This window comes from Bubalus kerabau, chromosome 11, assembly GCF_029407905.1.
Source record: "Bubalus kerabau isolate K-KA32 ecotype Philippines breed swamp buffalo chromosome 11, PCC_UOA_SB_1v2, whole genome shotgun sequence".
In the NCBI taxonomy this organism is placed as follows: domain Eukaryota; kingdom Metazoa; phylum Chordata; class Mammalia; order Artiodactyla; family Bovidae; genus Bubalus; species Bubalus kerabau.
The window spans coordinates 32,279,199-32,303,644 of NC_073634.1; the positions used below are offsets into that span (position 1 = coordinate 32,279,199).

The following is a 24,446-nucleotide window of genomic DNA, read 5'->3' on the forward strand; positions in this document are numbered from 1 at the left end:
CCTGAGTGTCGGGAGGTGCCTTCCAAAAGGGCAGGAAGACCCACCTTCCTCTCTCTGCAGCTCACGTCTCTGAGAGCTAAGAGCATGCTAGAGAGGGCTGTGGGTGCAGGGAGAGTCCCCTTGCCCTGGGGGTCCAAGGGCTCGCAGGCAGCTGTGGGCGTTCCCTGTGTCGGGGGAAAATTGGCCTGAGTCTCAGCTTCCAGATGGCAGATCCACACCATCTGGGCACTGGTGCCCTGGCTCTTTAGATGGCCTCGAAAGTGGACGCTGCCCCCGCTGTTGGCCAGGCAGACCGGGGACCTGGGTGGGGCCATAGGGCAGTGTTTACAGTTGGGACAGAAGCTGCGTCTGACCCTTGGTCCAACAGGCTCCCCCGACTCTCGTGTTTCCGTTTCCTCCTCATTTCTTCCCTTCTCTCCCTCCAGTCTCCCTTCTCCCTCTGGCCTTATATGCCCACTTCCTGCATCCTCTCTTCCTGTGCTCCTGCTTGTCCTTCTTCCCTCCTCTCTGTCAGTCAACCCCCCCTCCTGAGTTCGTGAGGAGAGCTCCCAGGACAGGAAGTCGGGCACCCAGGCCCACAGGGCCCTGACGCCATGTAGCCTGAGTCAATGCGTCATGCACCCCTGGGTCCCAGGCTAACCCAAAAAGTCCCTTCAGACCTTTGGATTCTCTGTTACTCTCACTCTCTCTCCTCCCCTGCCCTCCCCGACCCTTCCTTCTCCTTTATTCTGGGCACCCATATAGGGAAATGCTTATTTCCTTTAAGGGATAACTTTTGGAGACACCGCCCCCCCGCACTTGGAGCTCAAGGTGGATTCTTTTTAGGGTCTAACGTTATCTCCTGCCCTGGAAGGGCTCTGCCCTTTTAGCCCGGGTGGCCCCCCTTCCTTTCTGGAGTTTCCAGGCTGGGGGGCCTCTAGGAAGCCGTCTCACCCGGGGAGGTGCCTCCAAGGCCTCAGGCCTGGCCCTGGGCCCTCTGGGCCCTCTTTCACCCTGCTCCTCAGGACCAGCGGAGGAAAGCCCTCCTCCCAGCACAGAGGGCTTGGAACTGGCAGGAACGACTGGGAGACTGGAGCCAGCTCTGGGTGCAGGGTTAGATCAGGATGCCTCAGAAAAAAATAATAAAAGGGACTGTTGTAAAGCTCCAGGGAACAGATGTTTTCCATTTGGAGCCTGCTGAGAGAAAGCACAGAGGGGGGTGCGGGTGGGGAGAGATGGAGGGAAGAAGAAGAAAAGCCGAAACACACAGACAGGAGAGGAGGTCAGGGCTGGGGTACGAAGAGAGGAAGCAAGAGAAGTGGAGACCAGGAGGGAGGGGGAGAGAGAAGGGACCAGGGGGATCAGAGAGGAGCCTCTGACACTGAGGGGGCTGCGAGGACCGTGCTGGAGGGATGACCTCAACTATGAGAATCCAAGGAAAATCCAGTGGTAGTGGGTGCTTATCCAGCCCTGGCCAGGGGAGACTGGGCTGGTTGTGGACACCCTAGGGCCCTGGTCACCAGGCTGGGAGGTAGAGGATTGGGCAGTGGGCGGGCACTGTGCCATAGGGCTCCTTCTGCAGCCGAGGCTGGCTGGCTGGGGAGCACCATGTTTGGTAAAACAGCTGCCCAGGGAGGCTGAGGCTAGACAAAAGGGGTACATTTGCGGCCCTCCAACCTGAGGGTCTGTGTGCAGGGCAGTGGGCCTGCCAGGGACCGTCTGGCCCTCGCCTGTGGCTCTGTCCTGTGGCATCCGGTCTCCTGCCTGACTGGTGATGAAGTCCATCGGAGCAGAGCAGCCCTACCTATTTTTCAGGGCATGTCCTCTGTTGTGTGGCTGGGACGAAGCCCAGGGCCCCGAGGAAGGAGGGGGCTGGGGATCCTCGTAATTGAAATCTGTTGATGTGCAGGCACTGTGAAGACATCCCAGGGGAGGGACGGGGCCAGCCTTCAGAGACGAGGCTCAGGAGTCAGGGCAGCAAGATGTAAACAGCTTAATGAGCCGGGCCAGGACCAGGCAGGCAGGTGGGCCAGGCCCAAGGAGGGCTGCTGGGGCAAGGTCCAGGGGAGGAGAGAGCCCAGATCTCCTCTGAGCTCAGCTCCTGGCAGTGCACGGAGCAGCCCAGGGGCTGGTGCAGGACAGGCCTCCCCACCCCCACCGCTCACATTTCCTCCCTTCCTTTTCCCCTGTGGCCCCAGAAAAACCTGCCCAGCCCTCCAGACCCAGCCCGCGCAGCCTCCCTTCTCCTCTCTGCCAGGCCAAGTGCCCCTGTGCCTTCAGGCCCCAGCTCAGATGCCACCTCCCCCAGGAAGACTCCCCTGATCAAAGCAGCCCAGCTGGCCCGACCCCATCTGAGTGCCCCAAACACTCAGCCATGGCACTTGTCACTCCACTGCCCTGGTCACTCCAGTGGTTTGGTGGCTCAGCTGCTCCCCTTCCCCCACCTCTCTTTCTCCTTCTCGTGGGAGGGCCAGGCACATGGTCGGTCCTCAGCAGCCTGATGCTGGACGCAGGTATGAAGGCAGCCGATGGAGAGCCAAGGCAGCAGCTCCGGTTCAGGCCGTCTCTGAGGACGGGAGCCTGTGCTGTTCTCTCACCTTATCATGCCAGCCTGGCTCCTCTGAGTTAATTCTCTGATTCTCCCACATTCTCATCTCCAGTAAAGGAAAAGAGTACCCCGCTCAGAAAGCCTTCTGCAGTGTTCAAGCTGCTTTGATTATCCAGCGGATCTTAGGCTGCATTCACGCTGGGTGCCCCCGGTGCTGTGTGCAGTCAAGGCCATTATTAGGCCTCCTCCTGCTTCTTGTTAGAAAAAGAAGGTGGGCTGCCTGGGCCTGGGTTTTCCACCTCTTTCTGGTAGCTTCCTTTGGAAGGTCTGTTATCCACCCCCGACCTCCAGACCTCATCTGAACCAGTGTGACCTCAGCTCTCGGCCGTTGCTGGGAATTGCTCTTGGTAGAGTCACCAGCCAGGCTCTGCTTGCCCTTCTGTGTTCCCTCCCATCTGTGTGGGGCAATAGCCCCCGAGGGGGGCACCCGAGCCCAGGCTGCCGTGGGAGGCGGGCTGAGTGGGCTGCAAGGCAACTCCAGGGCACTGCGTTTCTAAAAGCACCTGCGGTGGGTGTGTGCCTGCACAGTGAGGGTTTGAAATGTGCGTTTGTGTGGGTTGGGCCAGGGTTGGAGAAACTGCCCCGTTTTCTACTGATCTGGAGCCAGAAGGCACACTGGTTGTGGGGAGATCTTCTCTGCCAGTAGGCTGAAAGACGTCATTCTTCTGTGGGATGGAAAGTCCTGAATCTGGAGGGAGGCCAGGAGCTGCACCTTCTACCAAGGGGCTGGGGAGAGGTCCTCCCTCTATCAGCCTGGGGCGCGGGAGAGAACCTGCCTCCCTCCCAGACCTATGAGAAGATGCTTGCCTGGCCCAGGGTCCACAGTCAACTCTCAGTATGTACTGGTGGCTTTCTAGCTTCTCGGTGTGAGCCCCAGCCCTGCCCCTTCGCAGGCACCCTCGGGACTTCCTTCCAGTCCCATCTTTGGCAGCAGCATGTGGCTCTCCTCGTCCTGATGATGCAGGTCGAGTTAGCTCTTCAGTCGGTTGGCATCCCTGGGGAGCCACCTCATCTGCCCCCCACCCTGTCCCCAGACACATGGGGAACAGATGAACAAGTGATGAACAGGACCTGAGCAATGACTTAGCTGCAGGGGACCCCACTCATGCCCCCACTGCCAGGCTCTGATGTCAGACAGCCCAGTGTGAACCTGGCTCCATCAGGCTCTCTCCCTGTGGCCTTAGGAGAGTTCCTCAGCCTCTCTGTGCCCGTTTCCTCCTCCCCAAAGTGGGTTACAGAAGTGATGGTTCTGTAGGGTTTCGGGTGTGTCGGCAGAGTTGGTCTCCGTGCAGCACATGGCATGAGCCTGCGGCAGGGTGAGCACTCAGCAACCGCTGCCTGGTGCTACGGCCGTGCCCCAGAGTGAGCCCATCCTGTGCTGTCTCAGGGGGCTGGTGCCATCACCCAAGCCCGGCTCCTGAACTCGGGGGGCGGACGGTGAGATGTGGGAGGGGGCCACAGCCTCTGACTTCTCTCGCCGCCTCACCTGCCCTTCTGGTTTCACAGCCGAGCTGTTCATGGAGCAGCAGCACCTCAAGGAAGCAGGCTTCTGCATCCAGGAGGCAGCGGGCCTCTTTCCCACCTCGCATTCAGTGCTCTATATGCGGGGCCGGCTGGCGGAGATGAAGGGCAGTTTGGAGGAGGCCAAGCAGCTGTACAAGGAGGCGCTCACGGTGAACCCCGACGGCGTGCGCATCATGCACAGCCTGGTGAGTCAGCCCCGCACCCCTCAGATGACCTCAGAGCCCCCTCCCTTCCTCACCCCCTCCCCTGCCTGCACTGCCCTGGTATCTGTGGGAGATGGCTTCCCCCTTGCCCTGTTGGGAGAATAGAGACCATACGGCAGGCCACTCCCTTGCAATCCCCTGCCTGAGTGGATGAAAAAATCTGGGAGGGTTGGCTGATTCTTTGTGACTTCCTCTTGGTGTGTTTCTGTAAGGCCATCTAGCCCCAAGGGTTTGCACTGTAGGTACTCATCAGGTCCCTGCCCTGCAGATTCTAGACAGATACCAAAATGCTTTTTTTTTTCATCCCCAGGCCCTGCCTGATCACGGGGCTGCCTCCCCCATTTGAGAGGAGCTCCGTGCCTCCTTGTAGGATTCAGGCAGCGTCTTGGGGTGGACTGTTGTGTCAGGCCTGACTCAGGCACACGTGCAGAATGGCCTCGGGGTGCTAAGAGGGGCCAACGGCCCCTAACCTTAGGACATGGAGGCCAGGGTGTGGGTGTCTGGGGTTCAGTGACTCTCCTGTGGGAAGGCTCGGCAGTTGGGAGTAGGAGGTTGGTTTTTTTGCCTTGGCTTTGCTGTTCTTTTCCTGGGTGGTCAAGGGCAAGTCAGCCCCTTCTCAGTTCAATTCAGTCACTCAGTCGTGTCCGACTCTTTGCAACCCCATGGACTGCAGCACAACAGGTTTCCCTGTCCTTCACCAGTTCCCGGAGCTTGCTCAAACTCATGTCCATCGAGTCAGTGATGCCATCCAACCATCTCATCCTCTATCGTCCCCTTCTCCTCCCACCTTCAATGTTTCCCAGCATCAGGGTCTTTCCCAATGAGTCAGTTCTTTGCATCAGGTGACCAAAGTATTGGAGTTTTGGCTTCAGCATCAGTCCTTCCAATGAATATTCAGGACTGATTTCCTTTAGGATTGACTGATTTGATCTCCTTGCAGTCCAAAAGACTTTCAAGAGTCTTCTCTAACACCACAGTTCAAAAGCATCAATTCTTTGGCGCTCAGCTTTCTTTATAGTCCAACTCTCACATCCATACACGACTACTGGAAAAACCATAGTTTTGACTAGATGACCTTTGTTGGCAAAGCCCCTTCTCAGGACCCCAGTTTTACTTACCTGTGCAGTGGGGACTCTCTGGTCCAGGGAATGTCTCCGACAGGTGGTCGAGTAGAACCTAGGGAGGACTCTTTCCTTGCCATCCTTACCTGCTTTCAAAGAGCAGGTATCAGGATAAATGTAATGACCTAAAAGTGGACAGGCCTGCATGTACAGTGATTTCTGAAGTATAATTTAGGAGCCCATAGTTACAGCACATTCGGGGTCTGGGTTCCACCTAGGTGCCCTGCTTTAAGAACTCTCTGCGGAGCACAGCCGTGAGGGTGTCACTGATGTCTGCCCCATGGACAACACGGTAGCCCCAGGGGAATGGGTCCAGATGGCTGAAGGGTTATCACTGCCACAAGGGGTCTGCTTTTTTCCTGAGTAGAATGGCTTAACTCTTGGCATAGTCCAAGGACAGACTCGTGAATCATCTGGTGAGGATGCTGCCCAGAGAATGTAAATATCCCATGGAGGAGGAGCTGGACCAGGTCATCTTTATAAGTTCCTTGCTAACCCCAAGAGTCCTTGAAAGCAGGGATTCCCATCTCAGCCTGATCTCTTGATTCCTAGCTCAGGCCCGTGTAGCAACATCTCAGCCTGGTCCAGGTTCCCTCCACCTGGCGCTGTATTGCCTTCCAGTCTGCTCAGCAAATGTTTGTTTCTTGCAAAGCACATTGTCCTTCCCCCTGCACTTCAGACATTAGCTTCTCTGATAGATGCCTCCCCCAAGGTCACATCCAGAAACTTGATTAAGGAGCCAGAGGATGCGGGCGCTGTCATTCGGCCTGCAGCCAGGCAGACAGCTGCCTGCCCCTACGGTCACAGATACAAGCCTACTGTCTCAGCCCTCCTGGAAAACCCAGCCAAATCCAGTAACAAGTACAATTTTGAAGCAGCAGTGTACCATTTTTCATTTATGCTTATTATTGTTTGTAGCTATTTTCCTGAAATTGAGGCAGTTTCCAAGGGTGGGTTTCCATGGTAACCAAGTAGCTGTCCAGAGTGGCTCCCTACAGATGTTTCTGAATGGCCCCTTTTCTCCTCCCGGGGTGCCTTGCTGATTTGATGCAATCTGAGAAGGGACTGCCCACTGTGAAGTTACAGGCAACCAGAGGGGCGTCGGCTGCAGCGTAGGCAGCCTGTCCCCTTTCCACACGCTGTGTTCCTGCCAGCATCCCACACATATGCATAAAGAATAGCAAATTTCAAGCCTGGGGAAGATTTACCAAGCACTCTTTTCCTAAAGACACATGAACGCTTTGGTGTATTGGTCTCCAGCATTCCCTGATCTCAGTGTCGTCCTTGTCCTGTCCTGAGACTCGGAACATCTGGGATCTAATCCTAGCTCTGGCCCTAATTCACCTGAGTGATTTAGGAAAAGACACACTTGGCTTCCACGATCCTAATGTCTCCTTTTATAAATGAATAATGAGCTTCATCATTCCTAGACCAGCGGTGTTATAATCAAATGAGCTGATCCATGAGAAGGCACTTCTGAAAGTCTGCAGTGCAGTACCAGAGAAGGCAGAACACAGCACACCCACCACACTCTCTAGTCCCTCGCCCAAGACAGGCATCACTAATCAGTCACAGCGCTTTTTCCCACTGAGCACAGATGGGATCTTGGGATCTTTTTCACCATGGTACTGCATAATGGGAGTCACTCCCCGTCAGTCTGTGTCAGCTTGGCACTTATGTAAGGGCCGAGAGGGGACTTCCTAGGAAGCAGGGATGCTGAGGGAAGGCATGGGGCCCAGCAGTGACTGAGGAGTCATCAAGTCCCTGAGAACCTCCCAAGAGGGGGCTCCTTTGAGGTCACCTGACCTTAGTGGTAGGTGGGTCACTCGCCCCGGCCACCCACCGCCTCACTCTCCCTACCCTCCGCTTAGAATGGATGCTTCAGTGCAGAGCCTGTCTCACTCCAAGTGCAGCTTGAAAGCTTCAGCCAGGAGTGGACAGCCATGACTGTATCCCTGCCGCCTGTGTTTGTGGGTGGTGCCCCACCCTCTTCTCTATCAGGGACAGGTTCTGGGGGCGTGGGATTTCCTGGCCCCTCTCCTGCCAGGCTGCCCTGCTCCTCATTGGCTCCTGTTCTTGGTAATGCTTCTTTCTTGGGACAGAGCACCAGCTCCTGCTGCCCCGTCTCCCCAGAACCCTTTCCTCTTCAGGCACCCCAACTGCAGGAGGAAACAGCCCTGCATGAGCTTCGGCTCCTGTGATGTAATTCCCAGAGATGTGATTTCTGAAGCAGTCCTGGCCTCGCGACCTGGCCTGTTCTCTCTCCAGATTCCCCTGGAAAGCCGGGAAGACAGTGTTTCTTTTTCTCTTTTTAACCTTTTCTTTTGTACTGGGATATAGCCATTAGCAAGGTGGTGAGTTTCGGGTGAACAGTGAAGGGACTCAGCCACACGTACGCATGTATCCATTCTCCCCCAAACTCCACTTCCACCCAGGCTGTCACAGAGCATTGAGCAGAGTTCCATGTGCTATACAGTAGGTCCTTGTTGGTTATCCATTATAAATATAGTGGATATGTTTGTTTACAAATAGAGCTCCCTAACTATCCCTTCCCCCAGTCTTCTCCCCCAACCCCCGTAATCATAAATCCTAAGTTAGTTCTCTAGCTCTGAGTCTGTTTCTGTTTTATAAGTTCATTTGTATCATTTCTTTTTAGATTCCACATATCAGGGATGGGGAAGACAGTGTTTCTGTCATCCATTGTCCTCTATGAGAGCGGCTGATGAATTATTCCCCTGCCTTCCCAGGTGGCTCAATGGTAAAGAATCCACCTGCCATGCCAGAGCCGCAGGTTCAATCCCTGAGTCGGGAAGATCCCCTGGAGAAGGAAATGGCAACCCACTCCAGTGTTCTTTTCAGGATAATCCCATGGACAGAGGATCCTGCAATCCACAGGGTCAAAGAGTTGGACATGACTGAGCATGCACGCATGCGTGCATTCTCTCCCTGTGGCTCCCAACGTGGCTGTCTTTAAGTGGACTTGGGGATCAAGAGCATGGCCATGACCCCAGAGAGCTTCTTGCCTCCCTCTCTCTAGGCTGGGGTGTGCCACTTCACGACTTAAGTCCTCAGAAGCTCCCTGCCATCATCCCTCTGATTCCCCGAGAGGGCCTGAGTCAGCAAGCGCCAGGGCTCTGCCCCACCCAAACTTGAGGTTCTGGGTTGGGCCTTTTGCAGGTGCTCCAGAAATCCAACCAGAAGGCTCTGCTCTCTGAGGTCAGAGAGGTAAACTCCGCCTGCACAGAGCTCCTCCCACCCCCTAGGGTCCCGTCCCCGAGCCTGGAGGGTGAGTGCCTGCGCGGTCTCCTTGTGACCCCATGGACTGCAGGATGCCAGGCTTCCCTGTCCTTCACCATTTTCCCGGAGCTTCCTCAAACTACGTCCATTGAATCAGTGATGCCATCCAACCAACTCGTCCTCTGTCGTTCCCTCTCCCCCTGTACACATATTCTATCTTGATTCACTACAAACTCATTTTTTGAAAAGCCAAGCCATTTTTTCCAAACTTAAAGTGTTAGTTGCCCAGTTGTTGTGTCCGACTCTTTGCGATTCCATGTACTGTAGCCTGCCAGGCTCCTCTGTTCTTGGGATTCTCCCGGTCAGAATACAGGAGTGGGCTGCCATTTCCTTCTCCAGGGGATCTTCCCAACCCAGGGACTGAACCCACGTCTCCTCCATCTCTGCCTTGCAGGCAGATTTTTTACCGCTGAGCACCTGGGAAGCCCCAGTTCTGGAGGGTAGGACCACACAAGAGAGGCTCAGCCCTGCCAGCCCCTGGGTTGTGGGGGCACTTGGAGATTACATCTTCTTGCTAGCTCAGTTTTTCTTCTATCAAATGGGGATAATAATGTGACCTCCAGGGGATAGTCTTAGTGTTCAGATGATGAAAGGACAAGTCAACATTGGGTATGTTTTTGGCGCCATTCACAAGGAGGCCAGGTGCCTGAGCCCCACCTTTGACTGGGCTGTCTGACATCACTGCCATGGCGGTGGTTCTTTTTGCTTTCGAGCTGCATGAACTGTTTGTGTGTTTTGGAGATTGATCCCTTGTTGGTTACATCATTTGCAAATCTTTTCTCCCAGTCTGTAGGTTATCTTTTTGTTTTGTTTATGGTTTCCTATGCTGTTATGAAAGCTTTTACCTTTTCCTTTTTCATTTTGAAGTGTGGCTCCCAGGCCAAGTTCAGATGCTCTTGGTTTGCAGAGGGGAGAGGATGCCCAGAGTCAAGTCTCCGACACTCACTGTAGCCAAGTTGCTCTGTTCTCTCAAAGCACAGTGAGTGACTCTGGCTAAGGCACAGAGGTGCAGGATGTCAGCCCGAGCTGCCCTGTGGATGGGACGAGTATGCACAAGGCAAGGCCAGGCTGACCTCAGCTGAGAGCAAGGGCAGCTGGCCCAGTGAGCTAGAGTCTGTGTTGAGAGACGAGGGGGACTTGAGACCCCCTCTTGCGGGTGAGGCTCTGTAGCTAAAGGGGTGGCTGGGCCCTCAGGCTGCTGGAGAGGAAGAACTGGGAAGGCCAGGCTCTGGAGAAGCCCTGCGCTTGGGCCCACAGTCTTGTTAGGCTGGGTTGATGGATGAGGTGGACAGTACCATAGCACAGCAGGGTCTCTGGTTCCAGGCCCCATGCCTGCTCTAGGCTTCTCCCTCCTGGCTGGCTTCCTAAGCTGTGGCAGGGGCTGAGAGCGTCCAGGCAGCCCGAGGAATGGGAGGACCCAGAAGTCTTGTGCTCTGCTGTGTGTGTGTGTGTGTGTGTGTGTGTGTTGTACACACAGCCCCTCACCGGCAGAGTCTGAGCCTCCCCCCAGCTCCAGCGGGCAGGAGTATTGCTTCTGTTTGACAGGAAAATTCAGTAGGAATGTCTTGCTGGCCATTTGACCCCCTGGTGCAGTAGTTTTCTTGTGAGTTTTCTTCCTGGCCCCTCCCCAGGGCTGCCTGAGGTCTGCAGTCCCTGATGGGGAAGTGGAGGGGAAGGGAGGAGGGGATGGGGGGTGCAGGGTGTGTCCCCGCAGCCGGGGCCTCCCGGGTCCAGCGGCCCCTGCCCAGCCCCCCATGCCCATGCTGGCGCAGCCAGCACACAGCCTGAACCCTCGCCCCAGGCTCATGAAGGTGGAGGCGTGTCCTCTTGCCTGCACCCCAGGACTTTGTAGGCAACCTTAGGTCCGTGTGTGGACTTCTGAAGTCCACGCCAACCCTGATGAGGAAGTGGACAGGAAGCCTTCTGTCCGTGCCACAGGCTCAGCGCAGAGCCATGGGTAGGCATTGTTGGCTTACTTTTAACCCCAGAATCAGTGGTCAGGGGAAAGACTTACACGTCTGGAGGGTTCAGCAGGGCTCAGCCCCCTCCCTTTGTACAGAGGCCAGCACACCCCAAAACAGGCTGTCACCAGCCCCTCAAGCTCTGCCTTCCGCTCAGAGGGCAGCGTCTGCCATCACTGCCCATCAGTCTTCTCGTCTGGAACCCAAAGTCCGGAGGCCTCACTGCAGTCTCCTGACCTGGCCCTGCAGGCCCGGCTGTGCTCCGGAGTGGGCAGAGCCCCCAGCCAGCCCAGGCTGAAACCAACCCCAAAAGGTCCAGCCCCCTGCCTTGAACCTGGGACGGGCAAGGGCCCCCCTGCCCTGGTCGCGACTTGCCCTGTCCCCAAGCCGGTGCTTGTCCTTGAGCCTGGCTGTGGCCTCTGCAGACAGGCAGCACCAGGAAAGCCTCACTGTGGAGCCCCAGGAGGGAGGGAGGGACAGGCGTGAAGAGCACAGCCACTTCTGCTGCCCCGGAAGCCACCTCCCCACCCCCGCTCCCCCCACACACCTGGGCTCTGAGGGAGTCTGGGGGCTCTCTCTCTCAGCAGGGGCCTCTTCCTGTAAGAGCCATGGGGAGCTCATCAGCCAGGCCTCGGGTGGGTCTAGAAGGAGTCGTGCCCCTCCCCACAACAGGGAGGTAGGTGGGCCTCCTGTGGCCCTGGAGCTGCCCAGCTCCCGGCGGGACGTGGCCACGCGTGGGCTAGGTTCTCAGCCAGGGCAGATTCCTCATTCCCAGTCTGGCTGGGCAGGTTGTGGCTGACACACCTGGAAGAATTTGGAGAGCAGGAGAGGGCCTGGGCTTGGCTGGAACGCGGGCCTCCCTGAGGGGCGTGTCAGCACCCCCTCGCCCCCACTTCAACCCTGGGATGACAGGTGGAGCCTTCCTGGAGCTGCCTCAGAGCTGGCCCTGCCCAGGGCTCCTTCCTGCAGCCCCAGGGTCCCCAAGCAGGGGGCTCCAGGGACCAGGAGGCTCCAGCAGCCTCCAGCTGATGCCCGGCTTCCCAGCTGGAAAGGCTGTGACAGAATCCCAGGAATGTGCCTTGAGCTCAGAAAGAAAATTCCCAAAATAACTTCTATAAATACTTGAGGGGAGGGGTGGGGAGGGAGCGCTCGGCCTGGCCTGCAGCTGGCCTAGCCCCGGGGCTGCTTCCCAGGACCACCTCCCCCACACAGCCAGGCCTTCCCGCTGCCTGCCCCACTCGGGGGACAGGCAGTGCGTTAACAGGGTGACACGCATGCAGTGGCAGTTCTGACAAAGGCCGGAGGACCTCCCTCCCCCTCATCCCCACCCCCGGCTGCAGCTCCTGCCCCCGCCCTGTGCCCTGTACTTCGGCAGGGAACCTGTATTCCTAATAGCGAGGGGCCCCTCAGAGTCACCGTGCACTCCTGAGACCAGACCCCCCCAGCCTGTGTGGCCCTAAGCAGGTCACTAAGTACATAAAGGCCTCCAGTGTGCCTGCTTTTGCATCCAGGACCATCCTCCTGCCAACACTCTTTTGAGCTGCGGTCCTGTGGGAAATCACAGAGCAGGGCAGGAGCCAGGGACACTGTCTCTTTCAGTCTAAGAGGGGTGGGTCAGGGGTGGCATTCAAGAGCCCACAGTAAGGAGCATGGTGTCAAGGTGGTGGTGTGAGCAGAGGGCGCCATTCTTGGGGAAGACTTCCTGGAGGAGCAGCAGGTAGATGAGATGTGGCCAGAGGCCCCCTCCTCCCTGAGATCCAGGAAGGGAGGGAAGAGGAAATGGGTGATCTCGGGAATTTCTGGAGACTCCCCACCCTCCCCCACCCCCCCTGCCCCATAGCCTGGCCCCTCCCTGAGCTCCCATTACAGGCGGGATGCTCCACCATATTCAGCAACTTGCACTTTGTTCTAATCCCTGTGTGGGCACGGCTGTGGCATTTGCCAGGTCAGGTGTCAGGCTGAGAGTCACGCAGGGGTCTGATCTTCCCCTCTCAGCGCAGGATGAGGCAGAGTCAAGAGGGGTATCTGGATGGAATTGAAATACTGGTTCTGTGTTCCCACCACCTCCCTGGAGACCTGGGGATGCGGGTACGGAGAGGGTGACTGATGGCGGGCCCTGGGCACAGTGCCGGGCTCAGGGCAGAGCAGGTGAGACCTCACACCCTCGTGGAGCGGGGCCCCGCCCAGTTGTCAGGCAGCAAACAGCGCTGAGTTGCTACCAAACATGAACCCGACGGGCTGGTGTCTTGGGCAGGTGGCAGCAGATCTTGTTACAGGCCCTGGGCCTCCAGGGCCCAGGCTGACCCGGTGTCTCCTTTCAGGCTCTCAGGTCAGCACCCCAGGGTGGGGGGAGGTGGTTCAACCCCACCCCAGCCTGAGCCAGTATCTCCTTTCAGGCTCTCAGGTCAGCACCCCAGGGTAGGGGGAGGTGATTCAACCCCACCCCAGCCCACAGTCTCCTCCAGGGGGAGCCTAGCCCTCCAGAGAAACCCCCTCTCTGCACCCTCCCTGCCACCCCCCAGCCCAGGCCCCTCTGTTCATCCTGGGGACACTTCCATTTGCTGTCGGCCCACCATGCAGCCCACTCATGATTTCACAATTCATTCTTACAGAATCCTCACAATAGCCTGCGAGGTAGGACTGCTCTCTCTGCTGGTTTCCAGACCAGGAAACAGCAGCTCAGAGAAAATGGGCCACTCGCCTGTGGTCACAGCCCCCGTCAGTGGCAGGGCTCGATTTTGACCCAGCCAGGTCCTCTGGCTCTGAGCCCTGGGTGCCCCTCTACACAGAGGAGCCGGCCCCAACCTCCTGAACCACGAGTAAAACCAACACACGACACCCCACACAGCCCTTCCCAGACACCTGCACATTTGTTGAGATCAGGGGTTTTCAAAATCATTTTCACTAGAGAGCCCTCTTTTGAGACAGGAATCTCACATGGAAGCTGGACATAGCAAACATGTGTGTAAACGCCACTGCGGCCCCGCCCCCACCCTGGGCGGCGCACTGGCCTTCCCCATCTGTCCTCTGTCGCTCCGCCGTGCACAGCACTCCCAGGGCTCTAACCTTCCATTTTTGGTGCTTAATTTTGGTGTCTGGCAGCCTGTTGTCTTGCCTTCCTGCCCTCCTCCCTGTGGGCCCTGTTCCATCATGCACAGCTCGGGGTCCAGATCCCAAGGCCATGCAGTCAGAGCAGCTTGGCCCGGAGCCCTGCTGGACACGCTGAGCACTGCTCTCTGGTCTTGGGCAGCCCTGAGTCAGCACCGCTCTCATCTGTCTTGATCCAAGGGCTCTGCTAAGGCTCCATCCCATGCCTGGTTCTCCCATCCTCCCCATCCCTGTGGTCCCCTGGGGACAGTGTTGCCCTGGGTTGAAGTGCTCCCCTTCCTTCTGGCCCCCTGGATACCTGACCTCCAGCCAGCGCCTCTGACAGGCTTTTCTGAGGGCTTCCTGAGCACCATCTTTCACTCTTGCCTAATTGGTTGTATTCCAAGCCCTCAGAGGACTTTATGATACCAGGCATGTGCATCTTCCCCAGTGGGTCTCCATAGCAACAGAGGGCCTAACTCTGGGGAGTGCGGTGAGGAGGAAAATGTTCCAGCTAAAAATGTACATGGCCGTCAGTGGGCGGGCACCTGAAGGGGGGGTTCCAGGCACACAGAAGGCAGCTCTTGGTCCCCGGCTGTCCAGGAAGTCAGTGTTTGGGCTTTACCTCACAACTTTGAACGAGAGGCTGGCCCCTGTGCTGCTCCCTCTGTGCCACCTTTGAGGGCTGGGACACAGGTTGGTGGGATGGTGCAGAGCAATCTTTCTGAGACGAGGCTGAAAGGGGACCCTGGCCCCTGCTCACCACCCTGTCCCACCCCCCACACCCTTCCCGGTGTGGGCGGGCGTAGCGGGGACACTGTGCCAGTTTCACTTGTGCTTGAAGCCAAACAGCAGGGCCAAGCTTCCTAGGCAGCCCTGGCCCCTCTCAGAGGCCCTCCTTTCACCCAGTATCTGTCCCTGATCCCCAGCCATCTGCGGCCCTCACCTGCCAGGCCAGGCAGGGATGGGCTTGGGTCCCAGGAAGACAGGCCCCTGATGCAGGCACAGGACCCGTCCATCCACCACAGGCTTGAGGATCTCACAAGCCTTGGTCTCACGTGTCCCCGGGGAGAAGGCAGCGCCACGGTGCAGCCTGGGGTCTCAGGGTAACAGACCCATGGACTGAGTGTTCACACATGCCAACGATGTTTAAGTGCTTTGCCTACATGTGGTGTCAACCTCACAGCAACCCCAGAAGTGGGCACACTGGTCTTTCCCATTTACTGATAAGGGTGACCTGCTCAGGAGCCCTCAGCTGTAAAGGGGAGACTCAAAGCCAGGCCTGCTGACCTTAAAGGGCATCCCCTGGGACCAGGAGGGGACAGAGCTTCCCCAGTGGGTGACCTGGGAGGCGGGGCTGGGACTGACACAGGGAGGGTTTGCATAGGTCAGGGGCCCTTGATAGTACCCAAGCCTGAAATGCAGGGTTCCCTAAAGCTTGTTGTCCTTACCCTGACAGCCAGGATGCTTGCCCCTCCGCCAGCGCAGCCTCATTCACCGCACCCTGTGCTTGCTCCCCAGGGTCTCATGCTGAGTCGGCTGGGCCATAAGAGCCTGGCCCAGAAGGTGCTACGGGACGCCGTGGAGAGGCAGAGCACGTGCCACGAGGCGTGGCAAGGCCTGGGCGAGGTGCTGGAAGCCCAGGGCCAGAGCGAGGCTGCTGTCGACTGCTTTCTCACCGCCCTCGAGCTGGAGGCCAGCAGCCCAGTGCTGCCCTTCTCCATCATCCCCAGAGAGCTCTGACACTGCCCACAGCCACGGGGGTGGAGGGAGCGGCCTGGTGGGCGGCAGGCAGGCGAAGGCGAGGAGTAGGGAGCATGGTCAGGGGAGGTCCAGGGCCTCAGGGAAATACACCTCTAGGGAACACATCTGCCGGCTGCAACCCTGGTTCTCCTCGCCTCCCCCACCTGACCCTGCTCTCCCTCCAGGGCCAGTGAGGACTGAGAGCTGCTCCTCTGGAGCAGGGTGGACCAGATTTGCATCAGAGACAAATCCTTTGTTCGTTGGGACTCGGACATCGTGGTGTCTGTGAGCAAGGAAGTAGCTGGCAGGCCGCATCAACAGGGGGCCGCTCCCCAGGGTACCTGTGTATCATTTAGCTGTACAGTCAGGGTCTGAGGCTTGCATACCCCCTGCACCTGTCTGGAAGCCCCTGTACTGTACCTGCCTTCAACATCCCTAACCCTGGGTTTCCCAGCTTTGCACAAGCTCTAGTCTCAAACCTCAGCTCTCTGCTCCCAAACACCAAAGATGAGCCCCACAAGTTGCCCTTTGGCTGGGCCGAGAGAGTTCTGGGTTCCTTCCTCAGCCCCTTGGGAGACCATCTGCTTGAACCTAAGTGACTGAGAGGCATGGTGACTGGACCGGTTCCCTTAGAGAGCTAGTGGGGGAGCCTCCCAGCTGTACATCCCCGCCCTCCAGGCCCCTGTGCCTGAGGGCACTCCCTGGCCCTGGTCTCACACCCCACTCTCAGGTCACCTCTGGAGTGGTCCTGGCTGTAGGGTTTGCTGCCAAGTGGGAAGAGGAGAGGCCTCTGGGGCCTTTCCCAGGTTTAAGTTAGTGGGTGGTGCCTGGCCTGGCCCTTTGTCTGAGGAGGCTGTTGGGCCCCATTATGCTCATCCCCCTCTGTTGCCAAGTGCCTTTAAGGCCTCTGGTGTCTGGCCAGGGGAACTGGGTTCCGGCCCTAACTAACCTTCCATTTCTGCCCACCCCATCTCTCTGGAAGCATGCCTTGGCTGCCTCCTTAGGCCCTGGGCTGTAGCCCCAAAGATACACACATGGCTGCTGGACTCAGCCCTTCCTGAATACCTTGCATCAGCACCTCATTCCTTCACGCCTTACCTTTCTGGGCAATGGGTACAACATAGATGCCTCTGGGGGTTATGATGTGGAGACTGGCCTTAATACCTTTCACTAACCACAGCCCATTCTTGGCTGACTCAAACTCTGCCCTGGCCACTTGGTTTCCCGTGCCTGGGGCCAAAAAGGAAGGAGACTAGAGACCCCAGGAGGAGCCAGCCCCTCCTCTCTAGTCGGGCTGGCCTCTGTGTACATGACACCCTTGTCTACAGGGGTCCTAGGGGCGGGGGTGGGAGGGAGGGGGTCTTCCCTGCTGGCTTCCCTAGCCCTGCTGCACAGTGCTCTTGGAATTCTCCCCAGGAAGTCAGCCTCCACAGGCCCATCAGGGAATTCCTTATCTGCACCTTGAGTTTAGTTTTTAAAGCTCCATCTGGTACGTTCCTCACTTGTAGGTGTGTGGAAAGGTTGGGCCAGGTCTGTTCCTCGGAGGGGAGGGGCTGTTGGAGGACACCCCCCTCCCCAACCTCCCGGCCCGGGCTCAGCATTGCACACGCCCCAGGTGCTACCAGGGCCAGCCTGTACCTCCTTGCCTTCCCGTGCCAGGCCAGGGGACACTGTAACGACACCAGATCCTTCTCCCACCTGGGTGAAGGAGCTCTGTGTGTGTATGTATGTGTATAAATATATATATATATATGAGATAGAGATCTATTTTTATTCTGAAATTCTGTTGGGAAAAAATTCAACAAGAAAAAGCAGATGCTACTGGTTCACATCGGGATGCCCAGAGAGGTGGGTACTGAGTCCGTGGTAATGCGAAAGGCAAAGCAACACCTGCGTTTTGACTTGAAGCATCGTTCTGATGGGAGGCCTCGGATGGCCGGGCAAGCTGCTGACAGCTCAAAGGTCTTGAATAAAGAGACCCATGAAGGGAAGGCTGGTTTGTGTGAAGCAGTGTGTTCGTGTTCATTTATCTACCAGTTATCCCTGGCCTTGAGCGAGCCCTGGAGAGGAGGCCAGGGCGGGGCTGCACAGGTGGGGAGGGGGAGAGGGAGGGGCCCACTGAGGAGGTTGTGATGGGGGCCTGGGGGAGGTGCTAAGGACTGCGGGGGGTGGGAGAAGGCAGCAGGGTCCTGGCAGGGCTGGCTGGAGTGGGCCTTGTTCTGGCCTGCCACCTGCCCCTCACGTGGGCTGGGAGAAGCCAGGGCTGGACGTGCCACCTGAACAGGAGAGACTGCCCTGAGGGCACGGCCAGGAGTGTCTTCAGCACCTGGGGGAGCGCCCAGGGGAGGCAGGGGTGTGTGGTTAGGGTCCGAGCCACACCCAGATCTGCCACCTGCTCTGAGAGGTCCAGACAGGTTCTCTAATAGATGTTATGCCACATGTGATACATTATGCCTGTTATAAAATGTGCATCAAAGGATGACAACAGTTTACACAGGAGCCCTGCTGTCTTAGTGCGCCCCAGGGGATTATCTGGTAAGACACCCAGGGCTGCACCCAGCCACCCTAAGGCTTCGCCCTGGCTCTCGGGGCTGGCCTAGACAGAGCTGCCCACTCAGCACCCTGGCCTCCTCCACCCCGACCCTCAGCCCTGTGGTGGGGTCACGGTTTTGCTATTCTGGTGAGGAAGGGCCCTTCCAGGAGCTGCTGGGTGCTCAGCTTCGATTTCCCTCTGGTACTTTTTAGAAAACACCTTTAGTCTTTAGTGATTTAACAATTAGTATCAAATTGCTTGTCTCACAGCCTCACCCCCAGCTCAGGGTCCCTGGGTGAGAACTAAAAGCCTGCTACAGGCCACAGAGGGGGTTTCCCTGGTGGCTCAGACCGTGAAGAATCCGCCGGCAATGTGGGCAACCCAGGTTCAATCCCTGGGTCGGGAAGATCCCTGGAGAAGGGAATGGCTGTCTACTCCACTATTCTTGCCCAGAGAATTCTATGGACAGAGGAGCCTAGTGGGCTACAGTCCATGGCCGCACAAAGAGTTGGACATGACTAAGCAACTAACTTAGGACTGGAAACTAAGGACTGGAAAAGGTCAGTTTTCATTCCAATCCCAAAGAAAGGCATGCCAAAGAATGCTCAAACTACTGCACAATTGCACTCATCTCACATGCTAGTAAAGTAATGCTCAAAATTCTCCAAGCCAGGGTTCAGCAATACGTGAACCGTGAACTTCCTGATGTGCAAGCTGGTTTTAGAAAAGGCAGAGGAACCAGAGATCAAATTGCCAACATCCACTGGATCATCGAAAAAGCAAAAGAGTTCCAGAAAAACATCTATTTCTGCTTTATTGACTATGCCAAAGCCTTTGACTGTGTGGATCACAATAAACTGGAAAATTCTGAAAGAGATGGGAATACCAGACCACCTGACCTGCCTCTTGAGAAATCTGTATGCAGGTCAGGAAGCAAGTTAGAACTGGACATGGAACAACAGACTGGTTCCAAATAGGAAAAGGAATACATCAAGGCTGTATATTGTCACCCTGCTTATTTAACTTATATGCAGAGTACATCATGAGAAAGGCTGGACTGGAAGAAGCACAAGCTGGAATCAAGATTGCCGGGAGAAATATGAATAACCTCAGATATGCAGATGACACCACCCTTATGGCAGAAAGTGAAGAGGAACTAAAAAGCCTCTTGATGAAAGTGAAAGAGGAGAGTGGAAAAGTTGGCTTAAAGCTCAACATTCAGAAAATGAAGATCATGGCATCTGGTCCCACCACTTCATGGGAAATAGATGGGGAAACGGTGGAAACAGTGTCAGACTTTATTTTGGGGGGCTCCAAAATCACTACAGATGGTGACTGCAGCCATGAAATTAAAAGACGCTTACTCCTTGGAAGGAAAGTTATGACCGACCTAGACAGCATATTCCAAAGCAGAGACATTACTTTGCCAACAAAGGTCTGTCTAGTCAAGGCTATGGTTTTTCCTGTGGTCATGTATGGATGTGAGAGTTGGACTGTGAAGAAGGCTGAGCGCCGAAGAATTGATGCTTTTGAACTGTGATGTTGGAGAAGACTCTTGAGAGTCCCTTGGACTGCAAGGAGATCCAACCAGTCCATTCTGAAGGAGATCAGCCCTGGGATTTCTTTGGAAGGAATGATGCTAAAGCTGAAACTCCAGTACTTTGGCCACCTCATGCGAAGAGTTGACTCATTGGAAGAAGGATTGGGGGCAGGAGGAGAAGGGGACGACAGAAGATGAGATGGCTGGATGGCATCACTGACTCGATGGACGTGAGTCTGAGTGAACTCCGGGAGTTGGTGATGGACAGGGAGGCCTGGCATGCTGCGATTCATGGGGTCGCAAAGAGTCTGAGCAACTGAACTGAACTGAAGCAACTAACATTTTCCCTTTTCATCTAGGCTATAGATGGTGTTACTTGCCTGCCTGGCAGAAAGGTCTAGAAAAGCTAGTCCTACCAGGAAAAGAATGGTAGGAATCTGGAGAGGGATGGGGAGGGGAGGCTTTCTTGGTCCTGAGGAAGGCTTTGTTGGTCAGATGTTGGAAAGTCAGGCAGTGGTGGAAAGCCAGGCATTCCCTGACCTCCAGTTACAGGTCCACAGACCCCTCATTCACACTTGAGCCATCCCTGGAGAGGGAGGAGCCAGCCTTGTGTCCAACCCATGGCACCAGAACAAGGGCTGGAGTTCTGGGACAAGACTCAAGGTCTCACCGTCACCCACATGAACCTCCAGCCCACAGCCGTGTAGTGTTAACAGTGTTTATCTGCAGGCACAAGTATGAATGGAATTTCAGCCACCACCACCCAGACTTCTTTCTGCTACCACAGTACTCGTTGTTGTTGACACACCCCCTGCCCTACTGGAGCTCTCAGATGTTGTCACTGTGCAAATATTTCTTGGCCTTGCTTGGGAAGCATCCAGCTAAACAAATCTCCCCCAGCCCATGCTGCCAGCTTTCGATGACAACCCACAGTCAGAGAGCCTCAAGCATCAGCAATGTGTCAGACCAACCCACATGGTGCCGACTTGGGTTCTGGAAGTTAGGGAGGTCCTACTGGGAAAGTATCCCATGCCAGAAACTCCTTGGAGTTTTTATCAAGCTTTCAGTTGCAAAAAAAAGCAGAGACCCACTGAAAGTAGCTCTAGGAAAAGAGGCAAGGGGGCCCTGGAGCCCTAAAGCAGGGACTGCAGGGCACAGATCTGGGGCCAAAGCAGCTACGTATCTGTCTTTGGTGATGGAGTCAGTACCCAGAGTGAGCTCGAAGGCCCAGTGTACCCCTGGCTGGCCCCATGCCCTTGAGAAGTTACCTACCCTCTCTTTGCCTGTCTCCCCATCTGTAAAGAATAATCCTGGAATAGTGTCTGTTTTGTGGACTGTCCTGATGATTAAGTAAGAAAAACACAGAAAGAGCCTAGAACAGTGCCATGATAACCACTGGATACCATATGATGACTTTCCCTGCCCCCGGCTGCTCCCGCCTCCTCTCCCTGGTGGCTGCCTTTGCTCACTCAGAGATGCTCCCAAAGGACTGCATTCAATCCATGACAATCAGCTGTGACCAGAGGACATGGGCCTCAGGACACAAAATCCAGCTGCTTGAGCAGCTGGAACTCTGGGTGAGCAGTAACGGGCCCCTTCTGAGACCCTGCATCAGCCCATCACTTCCTCAAGCCCTCCTGGGCCCTGGGTGAGATGGAGGTCCTGCTGGAGGAGACAGACAACAGAACTGGCCCCCACCCTTGCCCCTCCCTATCACTGCCACTTTATGGTGCACTGTGAGGCTCCTGTCCTGGCTCTTGATGACAATCCTAACGTTCTCCCTGCAATATACTAGTTAGTATAAGGCACTTTGCTTATCCCTGAACTCTCTCTGACATTGCTCCTCTGGTAGTCAACAACCTAGGGAAGTGAGTTTTGTCCCCGTGAAAGGTGATGCAATTATGGTGCCTCCGCTCACTGCTTGGAACACAGCCAAGCTGAGAGTAAGGTCCCTGCCCACAGAGCCCGCCCCAGCTCACCGGATGGGAGAGAGGCAGGTAGCGCCTGTCACCGAGGCAGCAGAATGACCCCTTTGGGATCCATGGAAACATGTTATCACCAGGAATCCTCTGCTCAAGTGTCACAGGGGCAGATGCACGGGTCCAGAACCCCACCCCCCACCCACCCCACTGCACCAGCAGCTGCAGCCCATGGCCTGGGACCCACACTTCCAGGGGAGAACAGCCCATGCTGCCTGCCGCCCTCGCCCTTTCTGCAGCCAGAGAGGAGGTTTCTGAAACAGAGATCACTCAAGAAGCTGGAAAGTCACCCAAAAAGCAAGAGGGTTCTCAAGACGCCAGGCAAACCAGAAACAAGAAAAGGTCACCACAGGGGCTGTGCACCAGGTCATGTGAGCCCCCTGGCCTGCGCACCAGCTGACTGGGCCACGGGTGGTTTCCAGAACCAAAGTTCCTCCTCTGTGCACCAGCCCACTACCCAGGGGGTGGCAGGGCCCCCGAGCGGAGAGGCCCCCAGCCTGCCGTGACTCCCCCTCCTCCCTCACACTCACTGTCTTCCCCTTTTAACTGGCTCTTTGGAATTTGGCAAGAAGTCAGCCATTGTGGGCCTCTTTTAAAAACGTTTCTCCCCCTACCCCAACCCGAACCGTTTGAGAATAGGTTGCATAAATCATGCCCCTTTACCCCTTAATAATTCAGTGGCTGGTTAAGAACAAAGGGTCTCGTCTTACGTAACCACAGCAGTTAACAAATGAAGGAATTTCCCTGACGCAGTGTTTTCTCTCCTCTCCCATTCATATGCCAGTTTGCCACCGCTCTTCTTTGCAGCCCTGTCTTCCCGCAACCCAAGACCCTATACTCCACTTAGCTGTCACGTCTCCAGTTTCCTTTCATCTGCAACAGCTCCTCCCCCTCTCTTTGCCCTTCACGACACTGGCACTGCTGAAGGCTGCAGAGGGTCTGGCCTCTGAGGTGTCAATGTGGTCGGAGAAAGAAGCAGTTTGGGGACTTCCCTGGCAGTCCAGTGGTTAAGATTCTGTGCTTCCATTACAGGGGCATGGGTTTGATCCCTGGTTAAGGAATTAAGATTCCCACAGGCTGCATGGTGTGGCAAAATAATAATAAATTGTATTTTTTTTAAATGATGCAAAAACAAAATTAATTAAAAAAGAAAAGGCAGTTCGTGGTTGGAGCAGAGGTTGAAAAGCAGTAGAAACCACAGGTCAGAAAGAAAGGAGAGGAGCTGGTTGGAGGCTTCCCAGGCGGCACTAGTGGTAAAGAACCTGCCTGCCAATGCAGGAGACGTAAGAGACATGGGTTCAGTCCCTGGGTCGGAAGATCCCCTGGAGGAGAGCATGGCAACCCACTCCAGTATTCTGGCCTGGAGGATCCTAGTAGGCTAAAATCCATGGGTCACAAAGAGTCGGAAACAACTGAAGTGACTTAGCACAAACACACACACATGAGCTGGTTGGAAGAGTCAGGAAGATTAAAAAATGCAGAGCAGGTGAATCTGTAAAGACAGAGAGCTCCAAACAGAAATGGATGCCCATTTTCAAGGGGCAGAAAATGATGGAAGCCCAAGAGCTTCATCGATTCTGTCCCAGACAACCTTTCCCACTCCTGCAGCCTGAGGTTAAGATTCCCATCTGAATCCTTTCCCTGGTCCTTGCAATGACCCCTCATGACTTAAGGGACCTTGGGTGCGTCTCTTCCTGTGACTCTGCCCATTCCCAGAGAGGCACACTCTCCTCTCAGTGTGCACCTGGAGACCAGCCTTTGGGGGGCACATGCCAGGGTACCCACCTTTAGGGGGAGGAGCTCTGACCAGAGGCAAAGGGGCACAGGTGGGTGTGGCAAAAGCCCATCTTGCAGGAAGTCAGTGCAAGAAGGTGAGGTGACTTGCCCAAAGACCCCCATACTCCAGGGCAGTGGTCGACATGCAGGCAGTCTGCATGCGAGAACCTCGTCTACTGCATTCTTCCTGGGACACCTGCCAACCAGAGGAGGAGCACACGTATGCTGAAACGGGGACCAGAGCAGGCGTGGGGACACCACGGCAAAGACCAGCTGGCCTCAGGTGTCAGCTCTGATGCCTGAGATGGATCCCTTTGCTGTGTACAGGTCACAGCATAGGTGTATTCCCCAGCTCCCTGTCCCCAGGTCCCAACAGCCCTCCTTGTATATCATGGCTGTTCAAGGGCCTACAGTTCTTAATTTATTATATTCTCTTAATAAAACTGTATGTATGCTTAATCTCATTTTATAAATTATTTTAGAGGGACTTCCCTGGTGGCCAGTGGTTAAGAATCCGCCTGCCAATGCAGGTGACTGGGGTTCAGTGCCTGGTTGGGGAATTAGGATCCCACATGCCGTGGGGCAACTAAGCCCACATGTTGCAACTGTTGAGCCCTTGCAACACAACTACTGAAGCCTACACGCCTAGAGCCCATGCTCCACAATGAGAGACGCCATCACAAGAAGAAGCCCACACACCACAACGAGAAAGCAGACCCCATTCGCTGCAACTAGAGAAAGTCCATGCGCAGCAATGAAAAGCTCATGCGCCATGATGAAGACCCAGCACAGCCAAAAAAAATACTCATATATCTTCACCATTAGGATCTTCATCTACACTATCGATACATGCATCATTAAACACAACTTTCCAGAAGCTTCATTTTCATTTCCATATAAGATAGGGCATATTTAAATTTTTGGAATAATGTGGCCCCTGGAGCCACATATTAGAAGCCATTATTTACTTCTAATATAAGTAAAATATTAGGAGCATTGTCCACCCACCCAACCCCATTCCCCATAACTTTTAAGGTGACTTTTTTTTACTTTTTAAAAATTTTTGGCCAGGTCTCACAGCTTGTGGGATCTTAG

The 24,446-nt window shown here is 55.7% G+C and overlaps 1 protein-coding gene across 2 annotated transcripts in view; it reads left to right on the forward strand.

The window, feature by feature from the left end:
* The window catches only part of TTC7A (tetratricopeptide repeat domain 7A), a 122,285-nt gene extending 104,755 nt beyond the window's left edge, over positions 1-17,530 (forward strand). The window contains exons 19-20 of one of the 2 annotated variants that reach the window (XM_055540014.1): positions 4,094-4,296; positions 15,302-17,530. In XM_055540014.1, the coding sequence (XP_055395989.1) occupies positions 4,094-4,296; positions 15,302-15,523 (425 nt within the window). In that variant the 3' untranslated portion in view covers positions 15,524-17,530. Of the gene's footprint in view, positions 1-4,093; positions 4,297-8,612; positions 8,982-15,301 lie in introns of those variants that run through there. The other variant, XM_055540013.1, reaches the window with a different exon arrangement.
* Positions 17,531-24,446: the final 6,916 nt, after the last annotated feature.